General features: G+C 44.3%; 2 protein-coding genes across 13 annotated transcripts in view; one reads left to right on the top strand and one right to left on the bottom strand.

The window, feature by feature from the left end:
- Window positions 1–287: 287 nt before the first annotated feature.
- On the top strand, window positions 288–24730 carry PISD (phosphatidylserine decarboxylase). 6 transcript variants are annotated; one of them, XM_077187863.1, is made up of 9 exons: window positions 10727–11005; window positions 11157–11225; window positions 15311–15727; window positions 17316–17481; window positions 19467–19703; window positions 19822–19960; window positions 20680–20826; window positions 21539–21699; window positions 21999–24730. In XM_077187863.1, exons 3-9 carry the CDS (start codon window positions 15531–15533, stop codon window positions 22221–22223), a joined length of 1272 nt encoding a protein of 423 aa, XP_077043978.1. In that variant the 5' UTR covers window positions 10727–11005; window positions 11157–11225; window positions 15311–15530; the 3' UTR covers window positions 22224–24730. The 6 variants fall into 6 exon arrangements, with proteins under 6 accessions (XP_054501435.1, XP_077043978.1, XP_077043980.1 ...); XM_054645460.2 differs by lacking the exons at window positions 10727–11005; window positions 11157–11225; window positions 15311–15727; window positions 17316–17481 and adding exons at window positions 288–394; window positions 3386–3480; window positions 7232–7407; XM_077187865.1 differs by lacking the exon at window positions 11157–11225.
- SFI1 (SFI1 centrin binding protein) overlaps window positions 19962–24730 on the bottom strand; it is a 31009-nt gene continuing 26240 nt past the window's right edge. For all 7 annotated transcript variants that reach the window (XM_077187857.1, XM_077187860.1, XM_077187858.1 and 4 more), the window contains one exon: window positions 19962–21731. The gene's annotated coding sequence lies outside the window, so the exon portion shown is untranslated. The remainder of the gene's footprint in view (window positions 21732–24730) is intronic.

Below are 24730 nucleotides of genomic sequence, written 5' to 3'. Positions count from 1 at the left end.
AATGTCCCCTCAGGGCCGGCCCTATCCCCACCCCACATCGCCTCAGCAACGGCCCCTTTTTCCCCCGCGCCAAGAGAACAGCCCTCCTCACAGATCAAACCCCCCCTCTGAAGAACAGCCTCGCAGCCGTATCCCCACTCCGTGTCTCCCTTCAGGAATGAACCCCTCCCTACACGGTGTGTTCCCTCAGGAACAACCCCCTCACACACGACAGGTTCCCTCAAGAACAACCCCCCTCACACAGGCCATGCCCGGCCCCGCCCGCCCCCTCACGGCCGCGGCCCCGCCCCTGGCCCCGCCCCCGCGCTGTTCCCGCCCTCTCGCGCGGGACGCGGCAGAGGACGCGGTGGCGGCGGCAGCGTGGGAAGATGGCGGCGGCCGTGGCGCGGAGCAGGTACGGGAACGGCGGGGCTGGGGCTGTCATTGTTACTGTCGTTGTCATTGTCATTGTCACTGTCATTGTCATTGTCTGGCCCCGGCAGCCCTGTCTGACAGCCGGCACCCCGCGGGGGAGGAGGAGCCGGGCCGGGGGCCGCAGCCGCCCCCTTCTCGCCCCCCTCTTTCGCTGACGTTTCCCTAGCGGGGTGAGTGTGGTTGTCTCTGCAGCCTTGGCCCTGCCCTTGGCATGGGTAAGGAGCCTTGCCCTCCTTCTCCAAGCTGGAAAGGAAGATAAGGGGTTTAAGTGTTTTAAGAACGAGAAGCGTGTGGCCTCGTGTAGTTCTGACTGGGTTTGCAGTCTGTAGCTGTCAGAGTGCAGGTGCTGAGCAGCAGTCGGTGGATGGGGAGCGGCTGCAGCCCCTCGGGTTATGCGATCCGGGCGATGGCTGGGAGCAGGAGCACCTGGCCGGGCACTGAGCAGATATCTAGAGGAGATATCCTCTTACGGCTTGTGCTTTTCATAGCAACCAAACAGCTTAAGGAATGCTGTTTCTCAGCCACTGTTCCCTGTTCTTGGATAGAACACACAGTCCCCTTATTCCCCCTTCTCTCTCAAAACCTGGAGAAAACACCTCGTGCACAGCCTGTTCTGTTCTGTTCCCTCCGGCCCCAGGGCTGGCAGCAGAGTGTTGTCCCTCGTCCAGAGATGGCTGAAGACACAGAGGGGCTGCAGTTAACAGGGAATTTCTTGGCAGTTCCTTCTCCGTCAGCCTCCAGTCAGGTGGGAGAGGCAGGGGTCAATACTCCAACATGCATTTGTACCCACCAAGGTCAGGCTGTCAGGAGCAGGGAAGCTGAGACTGGTTTTAGTTTTGTTGTCTTTGCCTGTTTTTAGGCAGGTTTCAGAGTAAGATGGAAACTGATTTTCCAGTGTTGGACACCAAAAGCAATTTTGGTAAGAGCTTAGGGTTAGGTGTTGTGTCCTTCACTGTCTGAGGAGGTACCAAGTCCCAGGTGCCCTGCCCTGCCTCAGCAGTGGGAACAGCTCCTGGATGCTCCTGTGAAGCCAACACAACTCCTTCTGTTCTGACTGCATTTTTGTATACACTAGTATGTAGGAAAGCTAATAAATGTCTCAAATACTGATGCTTTAGGCTGCAGTTAAGTTTTAATAATGTTTTCCATTACTTTTTAGGATTTGAAAACTCTTCTGCTAAATTTAAGTCTGTTGCTAATTCGATTAGTTCTTTGTTTCTTGAATCCCTTGGAAGTAGCCCACAGGATCCCAGCTAATTGATGAGCAAGTGCTCCTTTTATCCCAAGTGTTTTAATGTGTTGTAAAACAGGCCTTGTAAGTCCACAAATTAGTGCAGGCCTGGTATGACCCAAGAGCATCAGGTGACCTCCTTGTTCATGACAAATCACAACGTGTTGCTCTGTAGAGCACACAGGTGCTGTATGTTCAGCCCTTTTTCAGTCTTGTTAAGGAAATAACATCCTAGGAGATGATGCAGCAGTGGGGCCTGTTTGGCACGTGGTTACAGGAATGTGGAGCTTGGGGAGGGTCTGTCCTGTCACATTTGGGTTAATGCAGGGATTTTAACAGAGACCATGAAGCTGAAGGGCACAGTGAGATTTTCTGACACTGTTGCAATAGGGATAAGAGAAAACTTTAGCTGTGGGTTGTTGGCTGATGTTAAAGCAGCGTTACCAAGTGTGCTGACATAATGGTGTGACTTCTAGACAGGAAATCTGTAGATTCTTCTTTGAAATAAAGGGATCACGCCTATATGTAACTCAGTAGACACCTGAAATTAAGTCTTTAAACTCTTAATAATCACTTCCTGAGGTTGAATGGCCCCAAATGATGCAATAGTGTGTAAGCTACTGAAGTAATTGTGTCCTCCATGTATCTGATCAAGAGCAGATGAAAGGCCAGAGGGCAGATGAAGACATCCCAGCTGTGGCATTGCCTCCTGAGAATGAGCAGGTTGCACAAAGATCTGGTTCTTCCTAAGGGTCTGAGCCTGTTGGGGTGGGAACTCTGTCCCTCTCCTCCCTGTGATCCTGTCTGACAGCAGGATGTTGCAGGCCACAGTCAAATACTTGTTTAAACATGCTTATTTACAGACTTGGAATAGTTCTTGTACAACTGGATGCCTTCTTGTCAGACTTATTATGAACATGAAATTAAACACACAGAAAGTCCTGGGTGAACCCTTTCTCTATATTGGCCAGTTCCAAGTCTATTTTATGGATTTTCAGAGGGGCAGAACCACTCTCACTGCAGTTCACCAGTGAACAGTGGTAAGTTAAATTCTAAAGAAGAGCTGCTGTGCCTGGCAGCTTTTTTATTTTTTCAGCTACACCACTTGGTCTAATAAATGCCATTGCTACTTCATAGAATCCAAAACTTCTCTATGCACCCTTCCTCCTTCCCACCAGGATGGTAAGCTAAAAACTACATGAACCAAATCCTAAGTGTCTCTCTAGACAGTTGCTGTTGTCAGGAGGTTCTTAAATGACACAGTTGTAGCAGCCCAGTGGAAAAGGAATAATCCCAAATTCTTAACAATAATTATCAAATTTACCACTCCATTTGCATTTTAGAGCTCCAGACAGACCAAGATACAGTACATGCTGATAACATAAATAGTTGCCTGTGAAGGGCTATTGGCAAGATAAGCACCTACAATACTCAGAAAAATATCACTGTTACAGCAGCCCAAGAGGAACATGTCAATATTTGTTAAGAAAAAGAAAATAGAAAGATGCATCTTTAAATAAATACCTGCAGGAGCAGTTGGCTTGTTGGATTTTTCAAAATTTGTTTAGGAAAGGAGCAGACCACAAGGGACTAGGCTCAGTGGAAATTTTATGCTAACTTGAATAGACTTTTCCCTCTGTTACTCAGCTGCTAAATATTGGTCACTATGCTGAGCTACTGAAATTTGCATTATTAAACATTTGTACTGAAGCAGCCACTTCATGTTTGTTGTATTTGCAGCTTGCTGTGCAGCTGTAACTTGCTGGTGCAGAGGAACCTGTGTGTAAGAGCTGGAGTCCTGTGGAAGCAGCCTCCTTCCAGGACATTTTTCACTGGTAAGTGGTGGGTTATAGCTACAAGAGGTTTTAAATTCAGGGTCACTCACAGTGAGGCAAATTGTGGTCTCATGTTGGGGAAGATACATTTTTTAAAATGAAAGGAGTGGGAGTCCAGCATCAAAGACCAATTAATGGCATTTCCTTAGACACAAGCTTGCAAATCGTGTTTTCCACATAGTAAAAGAAGTATATTTACTTCTTTTTCATAAGATTTATTATGAGCTGTTGTTGTTTGTTGCTTTCAAACTTTACAAGGCATCTGAAACTTTTTCTAGTGAAGATGATTCCTGCATAGCAAATTAAAACCCATTAGTCATAGGTTTATTTTTCTTAATTAATTTCTGCACTTTAGTTAGTTTTCTCAGGAGTCTAGAGTTCAAAAATTATTTTTTAAAAAACACAGTATAATTTACCAGAAAGATTCATGTTAGGACAGGGTTTTTACATTTTAAAAAACCCACTTAAATGAACTTGATGAGCAATAATTTGTGTACTTTCCACACCTACTGAAGTGACTGACAGAGAAGGGCAACATCAAACTTATGCATATTTATAATGTTCAACTGTATTACCTGATCTGTAGTGCTGCTCTTACCAGGTGTTCACATTGAAAAGTCTGAGAGATTCAGATTTCAGCAGTTTAACAGCCCTAGAAGAATGAAAATGTATAAATATCCTTTTATGTTTCAATCTGTACTTACAATTTGAATAGATCAGGAAATCAGAGTAGGTTTACATGAAATGTTTAGGACTTGGTTAAAGTGGTGCTTGCCCTTGATGTTTCTGTAGCTGGGTAATGCTGTGAAGATCAAATATTACTGTTTGTTTTTAAGGAATATTTATAAACTTGTAGCATGTGCATTGCCTTATATTAGTATCACAAATAATTGTCTTCAATTTTGGTTTCCTTGTCAGCTGAGCTATTGGTCCCATTTTCCAAAACCATTTCTTTGGGTTAACTGGCCTGTCAAGTGCTTTGTCTGGCATATCATATATGGATATTTCATTATTGAAAAATATACTTACAGAGATGAATAAAACAGCAGGGCTTTGTTGTCTATAAATCAAAGTCATTAGAGAAAAAAAATTTGCAAGTTGAGACATAATGCAAAGCTGTTGATCACAAGGAAGGAAAGGTCATTTTAGTCAAAATTAGCTTTGAGTTTTGAACAAATCAACTTTTTAGCCAGACATTTTCTAATTAATTGATATTTTTAGAGTCTGATTTGGATTTAAAGGAAAGATAACTCTTCTCTAATTTTACCTCTATCCCTTATAAATGGCCTCCTCCAAGTGTTTGTGTCATGTCCTGGAAGAAATTCTTAATTTGGTCGGAGTAATGGAGCAGCATTTATGTTACTGCATCTACCATTTATGCATCTGCATAAACTAGCAGCAGTTGTGCATCTACATAAACTAGAGCTCTCCTGCCATTATTCAGTTTCCTTTCTCATCGTGAATTTTCCACTTTCTGAGGAAATGTGTCTTTTTCACCTGCTCCAGAGAAGGAAACTGTTTCTAATTTTTATTCTCCTTTGCTGAGAATACTCAGTGTTTTAGAGAATTCTGGAAGAGGCTGGCTTTATCTGTGAGGGCTTCAGATTTAGGGTAGTATCTAAAAATGTTGTATTAGTACATTGACAGTCCTGCACTTGTTTCTGGTGGCTGTTGTGCCAAGGATGAGCTCTCCACACACTCTCATGCAGCTTTCCAGGGAGCAGCAGTAGCATCATTAGAGAACAAGATGTTCAGCTGAAATCTAAGCAGTGCCAGCTGCCTAAACCTGGCTCTGTTGCCACAATCAGTAACTAATGTTCTTGTCTTAGAGTTTGTACACTTGTGTGGGGAAGGTGTGGAATTTTGTCAGGGCAAATAAGCTTGACAGTGGCATGTTGGATGCCTGTGCAATGATAATGTTTGGGAGACCAGTTACAGAAGGGTTGTTTCATTAATGCTGGAGATGGGAAAAAAGTCAACTCTTCATTTATCAACAACTTAAATTGTGTTTGCTGTGGCTTGTGGAACACCACGTGGTTTGGTGACTGTTAGAGGAAGAGAAATGTTCACATGGGTGTAATCAATGCTCTTGAAACAGAAACTGCCTCTCTCTGGATCCAAACCAGAAAAAGCCGTTCTTGCTGAGGGGCTTTAGTTTGGGAATTTGTCAAATTGCTGAAATAGCTGGGCAGCTTTGCTAACTGAGAACCAAAGATGTGGTGGAAGGGAGTTAAAGGCTTTAGGGCTAAAGAGTATCATTGGTCTGTGTACAGACATTTCTGTTGAAATAGTGATACAAAGTTGAAAGGTTGTAGAGTCTTTGTAAATTCAAGCAAGTCTGTCTTTTTAAACATTCAGCTGTTCTAAATGATCCCTCTCCTTCCCTGAGCATTGTTCTTTAGGAAATAATTATTTTTAGAATCTTAACTGTAACTGTAGTTGCTGCCTTGTTGTTTTTCTCCCCCAGAAAAGAATTTTTTATTTTTTTAAGAAAGAACAAAGCTGGTTTTGTTTATGGTACATTCAGGATATATTGCAATATTTTAAATCACCAGTGTAGGAAAGAAATTATTAAGAAATATTATTTTGATAAAACAAAATGTGGACAAGAATTACTTTTTTTTGGCATCTTTTTGCAGCATCATGGCTGAATGCTTCTACTAAACTAAAATCCTTAGAACTAAAGCTTTCCAGACTTCAAAACAATTGTGCTTTGTCTCTATGTGTGCCTAGAAATAGAGTTGGTGTTGGCTGGATTCTTTTGGTTGCTAATGCATCCTTTCATAGTCAAACCCTAAGAAGCCTGACTTTGGAGGAAGTTAAAGTTCATTGGGTTTGATTCTGGTGCATCCAAGTTAATGATTGCTGTGGGAATGACAGCAGTCAGGATCAAGAATTGGTTCTGGGCATTTTCTGTCAGGTAGTGACTCCTACTCATTGCTGAGAACTTCTGACTGGCTGGCAGACAGACGTGAGCAGCACAGTCTAATACTGACTGAGCCCTGGACAGATTTGTTTTCTCTGAAGATTCTGGAAGGGAAATAGTCCCACAGCTGTGCCTGCCCCATGCTCAGTCTGTTCCTTAGTGACCACACTGTGTCCTCGTGTCTCACAGTGACTGCAAGGCTGGACTTAGGCAGGAGGAGCTTGGTATTTACTCAGTAAAAACCAGATTTAATACTACACATCTCTTTGTTTCATGTGGTGACTTGTATTGCAGCAGAAATGGGCCTGTTTTCCTGTTCCCCCACCTACTCTAAAATGGGTCATAATTTCCTTCCCTTTCCAGTTAGCTGTACAGTCTGGGGATTCCCTGACTGCAGTGAAAGCTTTAATGACTGAGAAGCACAAAGCTTCACTGTGGTACAGATTGTTCCCCAGCAAATGATCATTCCACATAGTACCAATGTTCTCACAGCTGGAAACTGATAGTGCTGACAGACACTAATTCTGTGTATTTCTCCAAGGGGCTTTCAGGGAGCACAGTTTATACATATTGTGGGGAGAAGAATGTTGGAAGCATGTGGGGTGGCAGGGACAGGGATGAGGTTAAAACCACAGATGACCAATTAATGTTGGTCATTGAGTTACAGTAACTTGGTAAACTGCAATAACTGCAGTACTCAGGAGCATCTGTACAGACCTTCTGTGTCAGATTTCTTTTCTCATCACATTTTCATCACCCAGCTCCTATCCCTCACTGCACAGGATTGCTTTCTCTTTCCTGAAGTCTGTGTTTTTTCTGTTACAGACAGGAAGAAGCTTCACACTGCTCCAGTGGGCCAAGTCTTCCGCCTGCGGCCCTTCCATGTTCTGGTAGCTACAGGTGGAGGATATGCAGGATACAGGAAATATGAGGATTACAAGTTGCAACAGCTGGAGAAGAGGGGCATAGAGGTGCCTGTGAAGCTTGCAAGTGAATGGGAGGTAAGAACACTGGGGCAATTTTACTTCTGCCACGGTTGATGCAAAGCTCCTTTGCTTCCATTTCAACACAGGAGTCTTGAATTTGCATCTACTGACAATGTGTTCTTGACAGCTCATGGAACTAAAGTTTCTGTCACTTCAGTAACTCATTTGGCTGAAGTCATGATACCTTAGCAACTGCCAGCAACTCCTCCATCTTTTAGTGTGGCTGACACCATATGTGCTTTACAAGAAAGCTGAGATGGAATGAGTGCCTGGTTAATAAAAATTTACCTGTTTCTTGAATGAATGTGCAGCAAGATCTTTTTTCATAGTTTTTTTTTTTCACTTAGGTCTGTAATTCCTCTTGATCCTGAGGAATTTTTGCCTTTTCCTTTTGGATTCCAAGGAGTTGAGGAATTATTGTGGAATTGCAGGTGGTGTGAATGGTATTCATAGGTCAAACACCCATTGCAGCACTGAAGTAAATACTTCATGGCTTCCTGCAACTACTGTATGCCTTTGAAGTATTAAGTTTATTGTTCAACTCCGTGCTGGACAGTTTAAAATCTACGTGGTGTTCTTCCAAACAGCCAGATGAGTGCCTGCTTCAGTGTCACTTCTGAAGGCAAGGAGTTAAAGATTCTAGGATTGTAAGGTTGTGTAGGAGATGCTTCAGTGTGACCTCTGGCACTGCAGTTTCTTTGCATTCCTGAGCTGGTGTGTGAGTGATTTGGCCACATGCCTGTGGGAGACTAGGCTGGAATCCCTAAATTTCAGTAGTGACCAAAACCAGATATGATCCAGACAGTCCAGATGCTAACAGCTTAGCCTGTGATAGCTCCTCAGGAATCTGTCTGTAAATCTGTCTTCTGTATATTCTTTTCTTGCTGAAGTTTGTTTCAAATGGGTTCTGATTAAAAAAAGAACTGGTAAGTGTCCACAGAGGATTTATTTAACAAGGCAATGTCAATTCAATTTTGATGCTTGGAAACAAATATTCTTTTGTTATTGTTCATACTTTTTGGTATGAAATTGGGTAATTCTCTTATTGCATTTGCCTTCTTCCATTGTACTGATATGCTGATTTGTTATTATTTGGTGAAGCTAAGAGTGTTGTTTTTGATGAAACAGCTTAAAGGATTTGGTTTTTACAGTGGGGAAACACACAAGGAATTTCAAACTGATAAGCAGGGCCCCAGATGCAGCAGACCCTAGCAGGAGAACTAACAAGACAGCCCAGTCCTTCCTGATGTGTTTGAGTTCTATTGAATGCTTCTGTGGGAGGGAAAGGAAGCTCAATAGTTATGAGGAAAAAGAGAAACTGTGGTCAGACATTGCAAGAAATATTCTAAACAATGAAGGATTCAAGAAAAATAAGAGCTGCATTGTTCCTTTGTATTGTAGGGTGAAGTGGGCTTTTTTGCTGACCTATCATTTTCCATTGTTTTGGTTTTTTGCATCACTGGGCTCATGCTAAGGGGTGTGGAGGGGGGGTGTTGTCTTGTTTTTAGGGCAGAATAAGCCTTTGCATAGGCAAAGAGGGGCCAAGTGTGATTGAATGGGCTTTGAAAGAGTCATGCAGAACAAGGAACTGGTGCCTGTGCCCTCACTGCCCAGCCTGCTGCTCTGAAGTGCTAATTCCACTGTACCAGCTCGTGTTCCTGTGGGAATGTGCTCCATCTTCCACCTGCCAGCTCTGTGTGTAGGCAGATTGCCCTGCTTCTGAGAAGACAGATATTAAATGTATTAACCCTGCTGAGCTGGCAGAGGAGCTCCCCTGTAGCAGAGGTACATGCTGGGATCCTCACTGAGGTCTGCATCATTTTTTACTGAATTACAGAGTGGGTACACTTCTGTGTGGTTTTGTTTGGCTTGAGCTTCATGAAAGGATGGGGCAGAAATTAATCTGGTGCAAGTCAAGTGTCCCTTACGTTTCTCCACAGGGAAAGACAGAACCACTGTTTCTTTAGCACAGACCTTTTCTTTGTGTAATTTTCTTAGAGACATTCTGTCGCTAATAGCTTGAGCTGATTAACGCCTTAGTGTCTCCTACTGTGAATACCAGTGGGGATCAGCTTTCATTTAATTAGATGAGGTAAAGCAGAGGGCTTGGAGGGAGACAGGTAGATGTTTATCAGCTGGATGGAAGCTTATTGTTCCAAATCTTTGCTGTCACAGAACATTTCCTGGCTGGGATCTGCATGCATGGCATGCCATTCATATGCTAACCAGAGGCACTTTGCTTCTTACCTGGGCACCCGGGCACTGTCGATACAGCATCAAATAATTACTGTGGGAAAGCTTGGCCAGAGGGGGGGTTTGGACGAACAGAGTGAGCAGATGAACCAGAGTTTTGAGAGTGGAACTTGTAGGTGTCCTTTGCTCCTGTAGTTTGCTCTGTTCTGTGTAAGGAAAAAGCAGTGTTTATTGGACTGATTGTGCCAGGAAAGCACAGTAAACGTCTCTGGAAGTGAGCTGCAGTGTTCAGACTGCAGCTTATTGTCATGGGCCAGTTTTTAAAAACAACTTAATTCACCAGGAAAGTGTTTGAGTATAGGTTTAGCATCTGGATTCTCAGAATTAAGAACAACAGTCTTTCCTACTGATGGCAGGAAGTGCTTGTATTTATGAAACAGAGGATACTGGAGCTCATATGGCAGTACAATACCGAAGGAGCTTTTCTTGGCCCAGAGGAGACATTTAATGTTATGGTAAGAGGTGTGTTTCAAGTTCAAGAAAGAGCTAATAATGAAAGCATATCTGATTTTTTTTTTTTTAATTCGACTTTGGAAGAAATATAATTTCCAGTTGGTCTCTTATTCCTCATTCTTGCTCTCAAATTCTGATGCTTGGAGTTTTATTGGAGCATCTATGCAATTATAAAAAAAAATCTTTGTGAAGTGGTTCAAAGTACACAAGAAAGATGGCCAGAAAATGTTCAACCCAGTGTAATTTCAACAGCATCAGATTGTGCAAAGACTGCCATGGTGTAAATGTTTTTCTCGGTTGTCCTGGCAAATGGAACCAAATAAAACCAGTTTGGGTTTGTGGGTTTTTTAAAAATCTAAACAGTGAAAAAACCTTTTGACTAGATGAGTCTATTCTGTCTCGTGCAACTTCCTGTGCATCTTCCTGAGCGCCTTGCTGAGCTTAGGGAGCACTTTAGCTGAGCTTTTCGGAAGCAGTTTGTGCACACTTTGGTGCTTTGGCTGCCAGTGCCTGTGTGGGATTGTGTTCCCGCACCCGGACACGCGGTGGGAAGCTGTGCAAGGCACAGAATCCCATCGGTGCCTAGCTGCCCGACAATTCTCTTTCCCCGTTGGCCAGGCCAGCGGCTCTTTGGGAAGCTGAGCGCTGATCCCCAGGAGTGCCTGACCCTTGGGGGCAGCCCGTGTTCCGGAGCCCTCCGCTCTCTTCCTTTGCGTTTGTGCTGCCCTGGCTCCTCCTCCGAGGGGCCGGGGCTCTGCGGGAAGGAGCCGCCGAGCAGCGCCAGTGGCTGGAGCCGAGGCGGGGCAGGGCCGCCGGCCCGCGCTGCTCCTTAAGGCCGGGCCGGGCCGGCACCGCCCGGGAGCGAGCGCAGCGGAGCCGGGCAGGGAGCGGCTGCCGGCGGCGGGAGGTAGGAACGGGACGGAGCGGGGGATGCGGCTGCGGCCGCCTCTGCTCCCAGCCCGGAGAAGGGGCCCCGGGGGCGGGATGGCTGCGGTGCCATGGGGGGGGGGTCACAGTCCGCCGAGCTTTGTTCACGTGTCTGAAAACTGCTTTGAAAGGAAGGGTCGGTGTCGTTTTGGCGATTGAAGGCGGAAAGCCGGGACGAAGGAGACTTCCCTGGGCATCAGGTAAGGGCTACTGGACCGCAGGGCAGATGTGCGAGGGCTGGCGGCCAAGGGGTGATTCACTCTGGCTTGCTGGAAGTTTCAGGTGGTGTTCCAAAGTCGACTCATGAGTAATCTCTGAGTAGATTTAAATAGAATGAGTCTGCTGGACCAGCTTATCGGAGTCCAGAGTCCCTCGGGGTGGACAGGAGGCCGAGGAGCCGCCGGAGCTTTTGCGCAGCTTCCGCCGGGTGCTGCTCTGTGGGGAGGATGTAATGCTACTTCTGCTTCCTTTAGAGATCCTTTCTGGAACTGAGAGTTTGCTCTACTGATATCTTGAACTAAAATAATGGGGCGATAGTAGGGGGTGGTACTGGGGAGTGTTGTTCTAAACCGTTAATTGGAAATTACTACTACAAAGTATTGAAAGGGTGCCATCAAATTTCATCTCACTTTTAAAAATAAATAAAGCTTTATCTCCTTGCTTCACAGAAGATCTTTGAGACTGTATAACGGGATTTTGGCACAGAATTCAGAACCCAGTCATCCAGTTAGGCTATCCTAAAATATTTCTTTTTCTCCCTCTCCCTGCTCTATTTATACAAAGTAACTGAAACAGCATTGTAAAGTTACAGGAAAGCAATAAAAAGCTTTTTCCTAATAGACGAAGAGAGATTGTATAGAAAGGCTTTTTTCAGACGAGAGGTAAAGCATTTCAGGCAGTACGGGTGGATGCAGCCGAGCATGGTGCATTTCATGAGGCAGCGCTGGTCAATCGCGGAGCGGTCCCGTTGGAAAACTCCTCCCGGGAGAGCTCCCGAAGGCGCTGCCCGGCAGTCCCGTGGCCTTGGCAGACGCTCAGCCTGCGCTCAGCTTTCCAGCGGCATCGGGGCGGTTCTGTTGTGCTCTCCGAGTCCGGGAGCTCCTGCCTGGGTGTGGAATATCCAGTGTTTGTCCTGCCGAGCCGCCTGCGGAGAAGGTTGGGTGGGAGCAGGGATGAGGTTTGTGATATTAAACAGTTACTGCTGGGAAAGGAAAGGGAATTTAACAACGGGCACCCAGTACCTCGCCCCTGAGTGCAAGACCGTAGTTTTTGCTGGCACTTGAGTACAGCACTGGGGTGCGTTCGGTGCATTTTTTAAACAGTAGTTCTGTGACCAAATGTAGAAAGTTTGACCAGAGGGCTTTGAGCACTGACCAGCACATTCCAAGCCTAATGATTCATGCTTACGGTTTAAAACCGAGGCTGCAGGTTTGCAGTTCAGTTGCATATTAGTCTTTCTTGCAACTACCTTGCTGTGTCTTTTTAACACTTGAGAGAAGGATTTCAGTAGTTCACTATTTGACAAGTAATTAAAAGAGGTCCCAGGAATTTGATGCTTATTTGAGCTGACAGAGTAGAAGCTGTGGCATAGCTGGCAGATTAGCAGTTCTCTATGAGATCATTCTCTATGGATTCATACCTGCTGCTAACTGCTGCTTTATTTGCCCAGCATGAATTCTGGGTGAGTTCAGACAGGTGAGGGAGTTTGGGCATGGTCTGCAACCCCTACAAACCAAACATTTTAAAGATTTTTGTCTAAGCTGATGATATCTAAGCTGACACAGGCTGTGGGCACTGCCTGCATCCCAAGAGGTCCAGCTGTTGAGATGCCATTATATGAGTTCCTCTGTCATGAGCTGTCTGATGAGCAGTTCTTGTTCCTTTCCCCATGGAAAGTAGGTAAATTCAGGGTGGATTTTTCATTTCAGCCTTCTTGCACTGTAGGAACTGCATGTTACTTCTGGGGCAGCCACAGCAAGCATCTCAGCAGGACTCAGGTATTGGCATCCTGGTGAATGTAATGAGGGGACTAGAACAGAACTTCAGAGAAACTTCTTACTTGGCTGCACAGTTTTTTTAAGAGGTGGAGAAAAACAGACTTGTAACACCCATGTTTTCCTCTTCCTGGAGAGGAATCTCTCTCTTGCCCCACATTTTTTGTTTTGGACTGAAAGGTGGTACTACCCCCTTCATCAGGCTGTAGAACACTTCAGTGTCTGGGTTTTTTTAGGGAGCAGCTCAGCTGTTTATCTGGGTACATGCTTCCATAGAATCATGGTTACTCAGTGAGAATATGATAATTCCTTAAAAGTGTTTTGAGGGATCAAATTGGATTTTACTGGAAGAGCTTGTGGGTTACCTCCCTTATCCTGAAGGGAAGAGCACTGAAGTAGATGTGATGTGTTTGCTCTCTCTCTGCAAGGGTGAAGGTTGCACAGGAGAAGATGGGGTGGGGAGCAGGGTTCCACCCTGGCTGCAGGAGCTGCTGGGCTGGGTGCTCCTGCCCAGCTCCAAACGAATTCTCTCCCCACAGTTCTGTGAACACACGTGTTCAGTGTGAAAAATAATTTTGTCTTGGTCAGATGAAGTTTCTTTTGAAACAGTGTTGTCGATTTAGCTTGTTGCTGTTTAAAATGAAGTATTTACTAATTTCTAATGTTCCCAAAGTAGCTCTCCTGTGCTCCTTGATGCTTTTCTTGGAATTTTGATAGGATTTTGGCTAACTGCTTTCAGCATTTTACTATGCAGATGGCATCATTTTTGTTGTGTAGGAGTTTCTTGTGCCAGCCAGAGAAAGACTAAATGCTATTTTAAATAGGAAAACAAAAAGAGTTGGCACAAGGCTCAGGGAGGAAGGAGTATGTTTTGAGTGCTTTCACTGATCTTAAATTTCCCTTCTTTCAGTTAGCCTGTTTTCTTTTTTAATTTGCAGTTGTTAAAATTCAGCTTGAACAACATGCACACAGGTCTTGGATCTTCCTGACACACAAATACCATAGAGAAGTTTTCTACCCGAGAAAAATACTCTAATGAGCCCCTCCAGAGGTGTGTCTAGGGAGTATCTGTAATATTTGGAGTTGAAGGCCAATCAAAATACACAATTACTGCTTGAATATTTTCCTTTTGAGGCCTGACTGGGATGCCATTTGCTAGTTAATTCTAGCTTTTCCTGCTGGTCCTCCCACTCCTCCTGCATTATCCCTGTTACAATACAAGCCTTTCCCTCAATCAGAGCAACAGTGCTCTTCTTCATCGACTCTGTTAGCCACAGAGTTTTCATGGTGCTTAGAAGGCTTTGGAAACAAGGAGGGGTTTTTCTGTTTGTTTTGTACCCAGCTTCAGCAGAAAGCAGAAGTGAAATGGAACCACTAGAGAGTCAGTCCTGAAATAGTTCTGAGTATTTGGTTTAATCTTGAGGTGAGATGTAGCTATCTGACTTCCACTTCTTGAAGCAGGACTCCCTTAACAATCCAAACCCAGTCACAAGAGATTCAGAAAATCTATGTTTGAGGTGTGTTCTGTAGGATTAAAGAGGGAAATTGCTCTGTATATTTAGAATGCTTAGATAGAAACAGTGCAGCCTTTGGTCTTTAACAATCAAACCAGCTACCAAGCAGTTTCCTACTGTTTTATATTTTAGTTCTACTGGACATAAAAGCTGTGACAATACTGAAAGTCACATAATAGACACATAGCACTTCTTTTATATCCAGTTCTCAAGCTGGCCCTAAAACTGGCTTTTTTTGTACGTTTCTGGTTATTTGTAGAAGAACATCCATTACCTGTTCCCTTAACTGAGTGTTTTTAGATGGAAGCAGATTTCCGCAGATGGATGTTTGTGTCTGGCAAGAGTTGTAAAATAGAAATACATTCCTTTCCATTCTGTTTTGTTCTTTACAAGCTGGACACTAAGAGCAGGAAAGGATTTTTGGTGCCCAAGAGTCCAGAACTCTTAGCAGCAGCTGCTGCACTGCAGAATTGAAGCTGGGAGTTATCTCCTCCTCCTCCTCCTCTTCTCCGCCCCACTCCTCCTCCCAGCCTTGCATTCAGGCTGGCGCTGGGATGAGCTGTGCAAGGCCAGCTGGCTGCTCCTCTCACTAGAGCATTGCTGCCCAGCAGCCTGGGACAGACTGCAGGGTGTTTTTTGGGGAGTTGGGCTTCAATGGCCACCCGGACTAGCAACAAGCAAGGACTGCTCATATGGACAGCTCATTTTTATCGTGTGCAGAGTCGGCTTTGTAGTGGGATGTTGAAATATGACACAATGCCTGTTTGTTTGCAATAGCTGCAACTCTCGTAGCAGAGATTCAAGTGGGAAACAGAGAGGGAATCCAGAGACAAACCAGCGGGGGATTTAGGAACTGTGACGCCGTGTCCTCTCTCCTATACCGGAGCAAGCAAAGGAAAGAGAGGTAGAGGAAAAAAAGACTGAGCCTTGCAACAGCCGTCACCCTGACGATGTGTCAGTCAAACACCCTGCAGGGACCAGAGCTCCACACAGGGAAATGGTGAGATGCTACAAAGCTTTATCTAACCCTCCACCCTCTTGCTACAACCTCCGCAAAGTTAAAATTCATGTCCGGAGGCTGCGTTCAGGGAACGGCGGCAGCAGCAGCTGTGCCGGGGACCAGCACCCACAGCTGGAGAGTCCAGGCCCAGCTGGCTCTGCTGGTGGGACACCAAGTAGGAGAACTCGTTTCAGGTACTGTTCAGTATTTTCTGCTTTGCAGGAATGGTGACTGAAGCGGGAGGGAGGCTGGGAGGGTTTCTGGGCAGAAGGAGCGGGAGCCATCTGTGAAGCTTTTGTTTGGCCTAATTACTATAAAGCTCCTTATACATTGTATTGGCAGAGAAGGGCATGCTGTTCCTTGACAAGGGGAATGGGGAAGCTTTCATTCCTTTCCCTTCTACTTTCTATCACTAGGAGAATGGAAAAATTAGTTGAGGGGCCGCTCTGAAACCAGGCCAAGGCAGTGAGAAGCCCGAGGGCTCCAACGCGATGCAGCTCTGCAGGGATTGGTCCAGGAGCGACTGCAGTGAAGGGGGGGAGAGCAGCAGGAGGGGGAGAACAGGACCCAACCCGGCTCCTGGCCCGCCAGCTCTGCTGGGTGGTGGGGATGGGAGGGAGAATGTGAAGTGTCCCTTCCTATTCCCGTGGCAGTCCTACCTCCTGCTGAGAATCCTGCATTAACTCTGCTAAGACAGCACTTCTGCTCAGGGTTCTTTTTCCCTGTTGCATTAAAATGCACAGATCATTCTCTATTTATTAGTTCTTCAAGGGAAAGAAGTTGTGTTCACCGCAGAAAAAACATCTCTGAGCCAAAAGCACCATCGTGTATCCCAAAGTGGTGACAATTATACCTGTCTGCCTGATATTTTAATTCTGACCCAAGTTTTGAAAAGAACGAGTTGGCAAGAAAATTTCCTTTTAAATTCTCAGCTTCTTTCCGTCTTGAAAAGACATATGCAGTATTTTGTAGTTCCTCTTTCATGTCACAGGATCCCTTGAGAGAGTGAGCTGTTGGGAGCAGCCAGACTGTGCCACTTCAGTTTGTGTGTGCACGTCGCTGTGGCCTGCTTGCAGAACAGTCCTAGCCAGGAGTTCAGTCAGTCATATCAATAGATTGCCCTCAGGTAGACAGACTGCCATTTGATAATAGGACCTTGGAAATGGCAGTGGTTTTTTCATGAGTAGAAGCCAAAGAATAAATGGGGACCTGAAGGGTTTTGCATCCAGACCTCCTGCAAGGGTCTGAACTGAGGCCTGCAATGTCTGTCCTCTGCTAAGAAGCTGAGCAGCTTTTCCCCGTGAGAGTTAGGTCAACTTCTCGCCATGATATTTGTGCAAAATGAGGTCTCTCTGAGTCAGACAGCCATGTAACAAAAAAAATCAAGAGATGCAGCAGGTTATGAGGCAGGGGAGTTGATTATTGGGCTATGGAGACTAGACTGTTGTGCCGTAGTAGAAATATTGGCTTTGTCCACATGTTCCCTATTTGGAACCAGGATACTCAGTGAAGGCTTTAAGACCTGGAAACTGGTCTTGCCTTTAATTTTTGAGGGTGTCATTCATAAAATGTGACCTATGATGGTGAACACCATTATTTGGACTTTTTAGATAAACTGTTCTATTTTGGGAAGGGGAAGAACCGATCAAAATAAAGGAGTAAAGACTTGTAGTATGAAAGATCAAGAAACGTTTAGCAGGAATAAGTGACCCAGCTGTCGGAAGCTGGTGGCTCTGCAGCTGAGATGCCTGACCCTCTGATGTTGTGTATGTGATCTTTCAGGTTGCAATTCCCCCAGCTGGCCCTGAGGCGAAGGTTGGGCCAGCTGAGCTGTATGTCTAGGCCTGCTCTGAAACTCCGTTCTTGGCCTCTGACTATTCTCTATTACCTTCTGCCTTTCGGTGCTCTTAAACCCTTGACCAGAGTGGGATGGAGGCCTATGAGCAGGGTAAGTGTGAGCAGCTCTCTGGTGTGCCACCTCTGGGAGCTGTGTCCTGGAGGAGCTGGCAGCAGCTGGGGGGAGAGCTGCTGCATGCAGGGCAGCCTGCTGATCACTGCTGTGAAAGCAGAGCTGCAATTCATGCTTCTGTTTAGTTTTCACTGTGGTTGTGTTGATTAATTGCCTCACAGACAAGTGACTTTTTCAGGAGCAGAGAATTACTTTGTACTCTAACAGTCAGGGAAAGTCAACAGAAACTTCAGTATCACAGTATCAGGGCTAGGACAAGGAAGACCAAACCTTTTGGCAAGTTCCTTTTCCTGGTTCTGTTGAAATGGTCTCTTGTTTTCTGTTATTTTCGCACCAAGAGGGTTTGTTCCTCAAGTTCATTGAGCATTTGTAGTCCAGCATGTCCAAATGGTACACAGATCTCTGCTCTGACACTGTTGAGAGTGGGGTATGGCATGGCTTGCATGTAGTAATTCTCCCCACAAATCATGCAATTTCAGAATCCAACAACCAAGTAAGTATTTTGATTGCAAACAGGAACAAAATTGCCATTCTTAAGCCTATTTCATTGAACATCTGTTCTGTTTGATCCCATCAGCTTGAAAACCAGGCTCCATTGAAGAGAAGGGGCTGCTAGGAAATACTGCTTTTGACAATTGGTGTGATTTTATAGTTGTATGTACATTTTCAGTGTTGGTGGAAAACAGCAAAATTAATTTTTAGAAATTAATACAGTACAGGGCAGGTCAAAAAAAGGCAACATTTTTTTCTTCAGACTTCAGCTTATATAACCTAAAGCACTGTTTATTTAGAAGGTTTTATCTGAAGTAAGATTAGGTTGGTACTTCCTTTCTGAAATATCCCTGTATGTACACAGGATGGTGATTTGTAAGTGAAATCCTAATTTGCTGTATTTGGTATGATGGAGCCAGTGCATACTTCTGTTTGTGTTTATGGCTGTGTTTTGCAAGACTTGATCATGAAGGATATGATTGAGAACAAATGACTCTCACTAAGAAAAATCCCAAGGTTTAGCTGCAAGTTGAATGTAGCTGCTCACTCAGAAACACCAGTCAGCAGATCACCACTTCCTTTGTAAAACTGGTTTCAGAGTGTTCAGTTCCCTTGGTCCATATTCCCCAGCTTCCCCCAGTTACATCATAGCCATGTGAGCTTCCTGGCTGACAGCAAGTACCACAAACCCCAGAGGAGCTGTCTGCTGGAATTATCAACAGAAAGATGTTGTCATCTCTCCACTTCCATCAACAGCAGATACCTCTTGCCAACTTTGCTTCATTTGTTTTCCTTGCTAAAACTTGGGTTTTGGTGCAAGTCCAAAGGTGTATTTCTACAGAAATAAAGGCACTTAATATTCTTGCAATTAGCAGCTCCCATTGTTGTGAGAGAAGGAGTAAGGCTAGTATAAGTTTATGCCTGTGTAGCTGTATCCAGTGGGTACATTTCTTTGATGGTACTTGTATACTCATTAGAGCATACAACACACAGTACTGGGTGTGGGAAGCACCCTCAGTAGCAGCTGCATCTGAGGAACATGTCATCCAACACTGAGAAGTTATTTTCCAGTCAATTTTCATTTAATTATTCACAAAAAAATTATACATCGGTAATGTTAACACTTTCTGATTAGTGTTCTACTAGAATATGTGCAATTGTCTCTTTTTTTTCTGTAAGCCTCACACTGGGCAGTTTGCAGTAACTTCAGTGTGGAGCTTGAGCCTGCAAAGGAGTGGAAATGCTGGCTTCACTTTAAAGTTATATGAAGTTTTATCCTGTATGTTTCATCTCTTGTCTACTCTCACCAGAATGGAGGGAATGACGATGAAGTGCAGTGTAAATTTTTTGCTGCCTTAAAGGCTACATGAATTCAAGGGAGGGGTTTGCAGGAACAGTCTGATCCTTCCTGTGTTAGAAGTAAGGGAGCCATCAGTGGGGAGGGCACTGACGTGCCGCCGCTCTCCCCTCAGGTTGCCCTGTACAAGTCGGTCCCGACGCGGCTGCTCTCGCGAGCCTGGGGCCGCCTGAACCAGGTGGAGCTGCCCACGTGGCTGCGGAAGCCGGTGTACAGCCTGTACATCTGGACCTTCGGGGTGAACATGAAGGAGGCAGCTGTGGAGGATCTGCACCACTACAGGAACCTCAGTGAGTTCTTCCGCAGGAAGCTGAAACCGCAGGCACGGCCGGTGTGCTGTGTGCACAGCGTGGTGAGTGGAAGGAAGGGAGGGCTTTACCTGCCACTTCCCTCAGTTCCCAGAGGAATGGCACTGCTTCATGAGGAATTAATGAACTGCTGACTGTTACCTTTTTTTCTCTTTGCTGTAGATTAGTCCCTCTGATGGAAAGATCCTGAATTTCGGACAGGTAAAAAATTGTGAAGTGGAGCAAGTAAAAGGGGTTACTTATTCTCTGGAATCTTTCTTGGGACCTCGCATCTCTACAGAGGAAATGCATTTTAGCCAGGGTGAGTTCTGTGTCAGTTCTGCATTTATTCTGCTGTACTCTTTCAGTGTTCTCAGAAATCATAAGAGAGATGAAAAAATGTAACATTTTCTTGCGCTGTCAGGAACAAAAGCAAGTCTGATTTTTGGTTTGTTTTATTTGTGGGTAACCATGTCGCTGTTCTAGTTCTTCTCTTTCTCACCAGTGCCTTTATACAGTCATGCCTGGCTCATTCTGATTATCTGAACTGAGTTGCTTGGTTCCTACACTTGACTCCAATATCTGTTGTATACCATGGCTGCAGCACTCCTGCAGTCACACTGAAATGGGCCCAAGCACTGGCTAGCAAAACTGGATCCTTAACAAGATCCATGCTCAAGCACTACCCCTCTAATGACTTAGAGGACTCTTCACAAATTCTGTTCTTAAAGGATAGCTTTAATAAAAATTCTGTTGTACTGCATTTCAGTTTCTGCTGTTTTGCTTAGGGAAGGGCAAACTCCAAAAGAAAATTTTTCATTGTGATTGAAACAATCCAGGATCTAATTTTCTTGTAAAGGGAAAGGAACATTTGGAAATATTGGATTTCTGCATGAAACCTATGTTTTTGTAGTCTCACCCATCCATGTGAGCTGCATTTAATCCTCTGCTATTGCACAGTCTAACACAGACTGCCTGGCTAAGGTAGATGACTTCAGGAGGAATATCTTTAACCCCTTCCTTTCCCTTCTTTTTCTGCAGCCCCAGCTGGTAACTCTTTTCAGAAACAACTGGTCACAAAGGAGGGGAATGAGCTCTACCACTGTGTAATTTACCTTGCACCAGGGGATTATCACTGCTTCCACTCTCCCACAGACTGGACAGTGTCACACCGCCGGCATTTCCCAGGTTGGTTTCTGTTCCTAGGGAACAGCTGCAGAGCAGCTCTGGAGGGAAGCACTGCTATGGGCCTCTGCAGAATGAGACACCCCAGTGCAGAAGTTGTACAGTAATATGAGACAGTGGTAGAAAAATGATTTGTCTCAAAGAGTAATGAGTTTTGCAGCTGTATGGTTTACCAGAGCAAATCACCATAAAAATGGTGAAAACAGTAATACTGTATTCAAACTGTTTGAGTTCTTTGAAATACCCCTTGATTCAAGCTGAGCTGATTTGTTCCCAAACACTGTTTATTCAGTTTGCATCTGAAATATAGATAGTTCTGCTCACACCAAACAGTAGCCTAAAGGATGATCTCTGCTTGTGCTTGGCAAAGAAAATGCAACTGAGCAGTTACACTGCTGGAGCTGGGATCAGATGTTCTTGCAGATAAGAATATTTTACTTCTTGGTATCTAGCAAAACCCTTAAGTATTTGGGTTTGGTTTCAAACACCATGAGAGGGAGACTGACCCACCACGCACATCCTTCTGTGACCCCTTTGTTTTCAGCACAGACTTCTCTTTTATTTGCTCTGCCTGGCACTTGCCTCTCTTCCTACAAATAACTGACAGAGCTGTTTACTGGATCAGCTCCACTTACACTGAAAACAACATCTGAGTGGCATTACACTATCACTACAAACCAGACAACCTAACCTGAATATTTTCTCACTTCTTCAGGCTCTCTGATGTCTGTCAATCCTGGAGTTGCTCGCTGGATCAAGGAACTGTTCTGCCACAATGAACGGGTTGTCCTTACAGGTGACTGGAAACATGGCTTCTTCTCACTAACAGCTGTAGGAGCAACAAACGTGGGCTCCATCCGCATCTACTTTGACCAGGTGAGCATAGCAGGATCATAGCAGGCACCTTTCTGGTAATGGTTGAGGTTGGTGCAGCATAACAAAATTTAAAAAAAAAGAAAAATCTTATTACCCTGAAATTAGGGTGTTTCACAGCACTGATATTCTAAGACTGATTTAAACAGTTTTGTCTCCAATATAGACAATTTAAAAAATATTCCTATTGCACCTTTGCACTGTGAGTTTGTGCATGGAAAATGCATGAGTGTGTACAGTTCACAGCTGTGGTGATGAATGAATACAGAGCACTGAAATCCTTCTCTTCTTTCTCTGGACAGGACTTGCACACGAACAGTCCAAGTTACTCTAAAGGTTCCTACAATGACTTCAGCTTCATCTCCAACAACAACAAGGAGGGAATCCCCATGAGGAAAGGGGAACATTTAGGGGAATTTAACTTAGGCTCTACGATCGTGCTAATCTTTGAGGCACCCAAGGACTTCAGATTCAACCTCAAAGCTGGACAGAAAATCCGCTTTGGAGAAGCACTGGGCTCTCTATAGGAACTGTCTCAGCAAGAAGATTTTCTATAAAAAGGGACTCTTTTCACACCACTGAGTGTTTCACTTATCAAGTTTGTATCACTCAGCAGGACCTGGGTGAGGAGGAAGAAAGATGTCACTGCTGCATTAAACTTGAAAGTATTTGGTCTACATTTACCTGCTGCTGAATGTAGAAACTGAATTGAATGATCATGGATGTATCGGGTACAGCTGCCTTTAAAGATGTTGCCCATGGTGGTTTCAGGCCCACCCTGTGCCTGTAGTCTTTCATGTTCTCCCCTGAATGTGCCACAGGATAATTATGTTCTTAGAGCCTCTAAGTCCCTGTTAAGCCTTCCTAGGCAGGTGCAGTAGGAAAGGGTGGAGGTAGAGATTACCTGTATTTAAAGGGACACTGACAGGCTGAGTCAAACCTTGTACCTTGCATCTACAGAATCTGTTTTTCAGACCTTGAGTAAAGAATATATTCTCATATTTATTTTATTCTAAGAAACTCCACCCACTAGATAAAAGCAGTCTCTGAATGCACAGATGGCCAAACAGTGAAATTTGCTGGTGTGGCTTCATGGCCCAAACAAAGTAAAATGTACAACAGTCAGTCAGTACAATGAGTGACACTCATCCCTCATCCTGAGTTCTGTACTGTTAGACAACTTCAGTTCTTTGGTCTGACATTGCTCCTTTAAAAATGGGTTTGCAGAGTATTTTAAACCTGTGTCTACATTCCAGACAACAGAACTTGTCATCTTGTGATCTGTGCCCTCTTCCAAATTCATGGTTTTATTTTGCTATTCCAGGCCTTAAAGTTTTTGTCTTTATGAAAGACAATTAACTTCACCTCTTGGATTAAGGAGTTAGAAGACACAGGGCATATTTTTGCTGGGTGATGTGATGGCAACTGAAGTATGCTTTTCCTTTCTGCTATGTATCTTGTTACTTTGTCACTAAATTCTTGAAGAATTAGTTCCTCTGTTAAAGGACAGCTTCAGCTACTTCAGGACCAATTTTTATTGTACAGAGTGAAATGCCCTATGCACTGACTGTGTTGAAAATATTTATGGCTTTTTAAAGAAATCCCATGTTGCTTCCCAGGTGCCAATCTGGCCCTCCCTTGACTGGGCAACAACTTCATCTTATTCAAAATACAAAACAAAAAACCACACTGGCTCTGACTTGTACCCTCATACTTAATGCTAGGAATGTGCTGGGGGCTGAAATCTTTGTGCTGAAGCTTAACCCACTGTAAAATTTTAAAGCCTCTTTGTGACTTCACATCAAGAAGCGTTAAAATCTAACACCTTGGATCTACTGCATGTGGCACTGACAAAAACCACTGCCAAAATGAAGAGGAATTGAGTTTTAAAGCAATGTATAAATTGTTTTTTTTGAGAATAAACTGTTTCAAGTTCCAGCACTCAAACATGATTTTGCTATCCAGAGCTTGTTGCAGTGGACACGCTTATGAAACCTGCCTTTGTGCTTTCTGAAAGATTTCTCCTACTACTTCCTTGCTTGAGCTACTTTTCTGCTACTTCAAGGAGATGACAGGCTTTGATGAGCTCTGATCTCCTCAAGAAACCCTTCTTTGTATGCACTGCAGAAAATAGAATATGATTTTGTTGTACAAATGTCCAGTTTGCCAAGTCCTGTATGCTTAGCTTGTCATCGGGAAGGAAGGGATGATAAACTGCCTCTAAGTGATGGAGCCAGGCATGAGTCAGATGAGGGTGGCTGTTTGGGTGACAAGCAGGAGAAAATTCATTTGGCTCCAGGAGTCAGTGTTTCCTCACACAGGGAGGAGTTTGAAAGCTTGAAGTGGCTCTCAGCCACCTATCTTGTTAAAGTTCTTGGTATTAGCAAGTTTACTCCTGCAGCAGTATAGTACCAGATACAAGTCTTTTTAAACCTTTGAGAGTGAGAAAAGAGTAAGGCAAATATCAACTCCAAAAGGATAAAGTTAGGGTGAGCTTTTTGATTAAACTTCAGTGTCATGTTAACAAGAGAAAGCAAATTTGTTCCAGTGGATGAGAGAAAAAGACAACTGAATCTTTTCCTTCTTTTCCACTGGGGTCTGTAACATCCAGACAGAACCAAAGGAAGTTTAAGCTTTAATTTCTTCCTACTCAGCAGCATCATCCATAGTATCTGAAGGTACATATTAGCCTAGTGCTGGAGGATGGGTTGCTTGATGTTTGCTTTATTAGAAATCTCAGAAGGAAGAGAGGATTCAGCATGCAAGTGGCTGTTGTTATGATGGTTTTAATACTGTGCAGAGCGAGCTAATAAACCAACATTGCTTGTGATGCAGGGGCCAGCAATGCACCCCAGGAGTGAAAAAGTTCCTCGAGGGTACTGATAATGCTGTGAATTTCTCCTGCATGGAGAATCCATTTAATTCAACTGTATCAGTAGCACGGTATTTTTGTATGTCAAAGTGTATGACTTACTGACATGAACTCATTTAATTGCAAACATTTTGAAATAAAGAGTCTTATTTGTGTTGCTTA

The sequence above is a fragment of the Agelaius phoeniceus genome, chromosome 18 (assembly GCF_051311805.1).
Source record: "Agelaius phoeniceus isolate bAgePho1 chromosome 18, bAgePho1.hap1, whole genome shotgun sequence".
NCBI classification, from domain to species: Eukaryota; Metazoa; Chordata; class Aves; order Passeriformes; family Icteridae; genus Agelaius; species Agelaius phoeniceus.
This window is presented reverse-complemented; position numbering and strand designations above follow the sequence as displayed.

Bases quoted from the DNA above. Each gene is read 5' to 3' on its own strand.
- PISD (XM_077187865.1), top strand. From the start codon at position 15,531: ATGGTGAGATGCTACAAAGCTTTATCTAACCCTCCACCCTCTTGCTAC. The intron at 17,482-19,466 runs GTAAGTGTGAGC...CTCTCCCCTCAG, and splicing joins GATGGAGGCCTATGAGCAGG to GTTGCCCTGTACAAGTCGGT. The intron at 19,961-20,679 runs GTGAGTTCTGTG...CTTTTTCTGCAG, and splicing joins GGAAATGCATTTTAGCCAGG to CCCCAGCTGGTAACTCTTTT.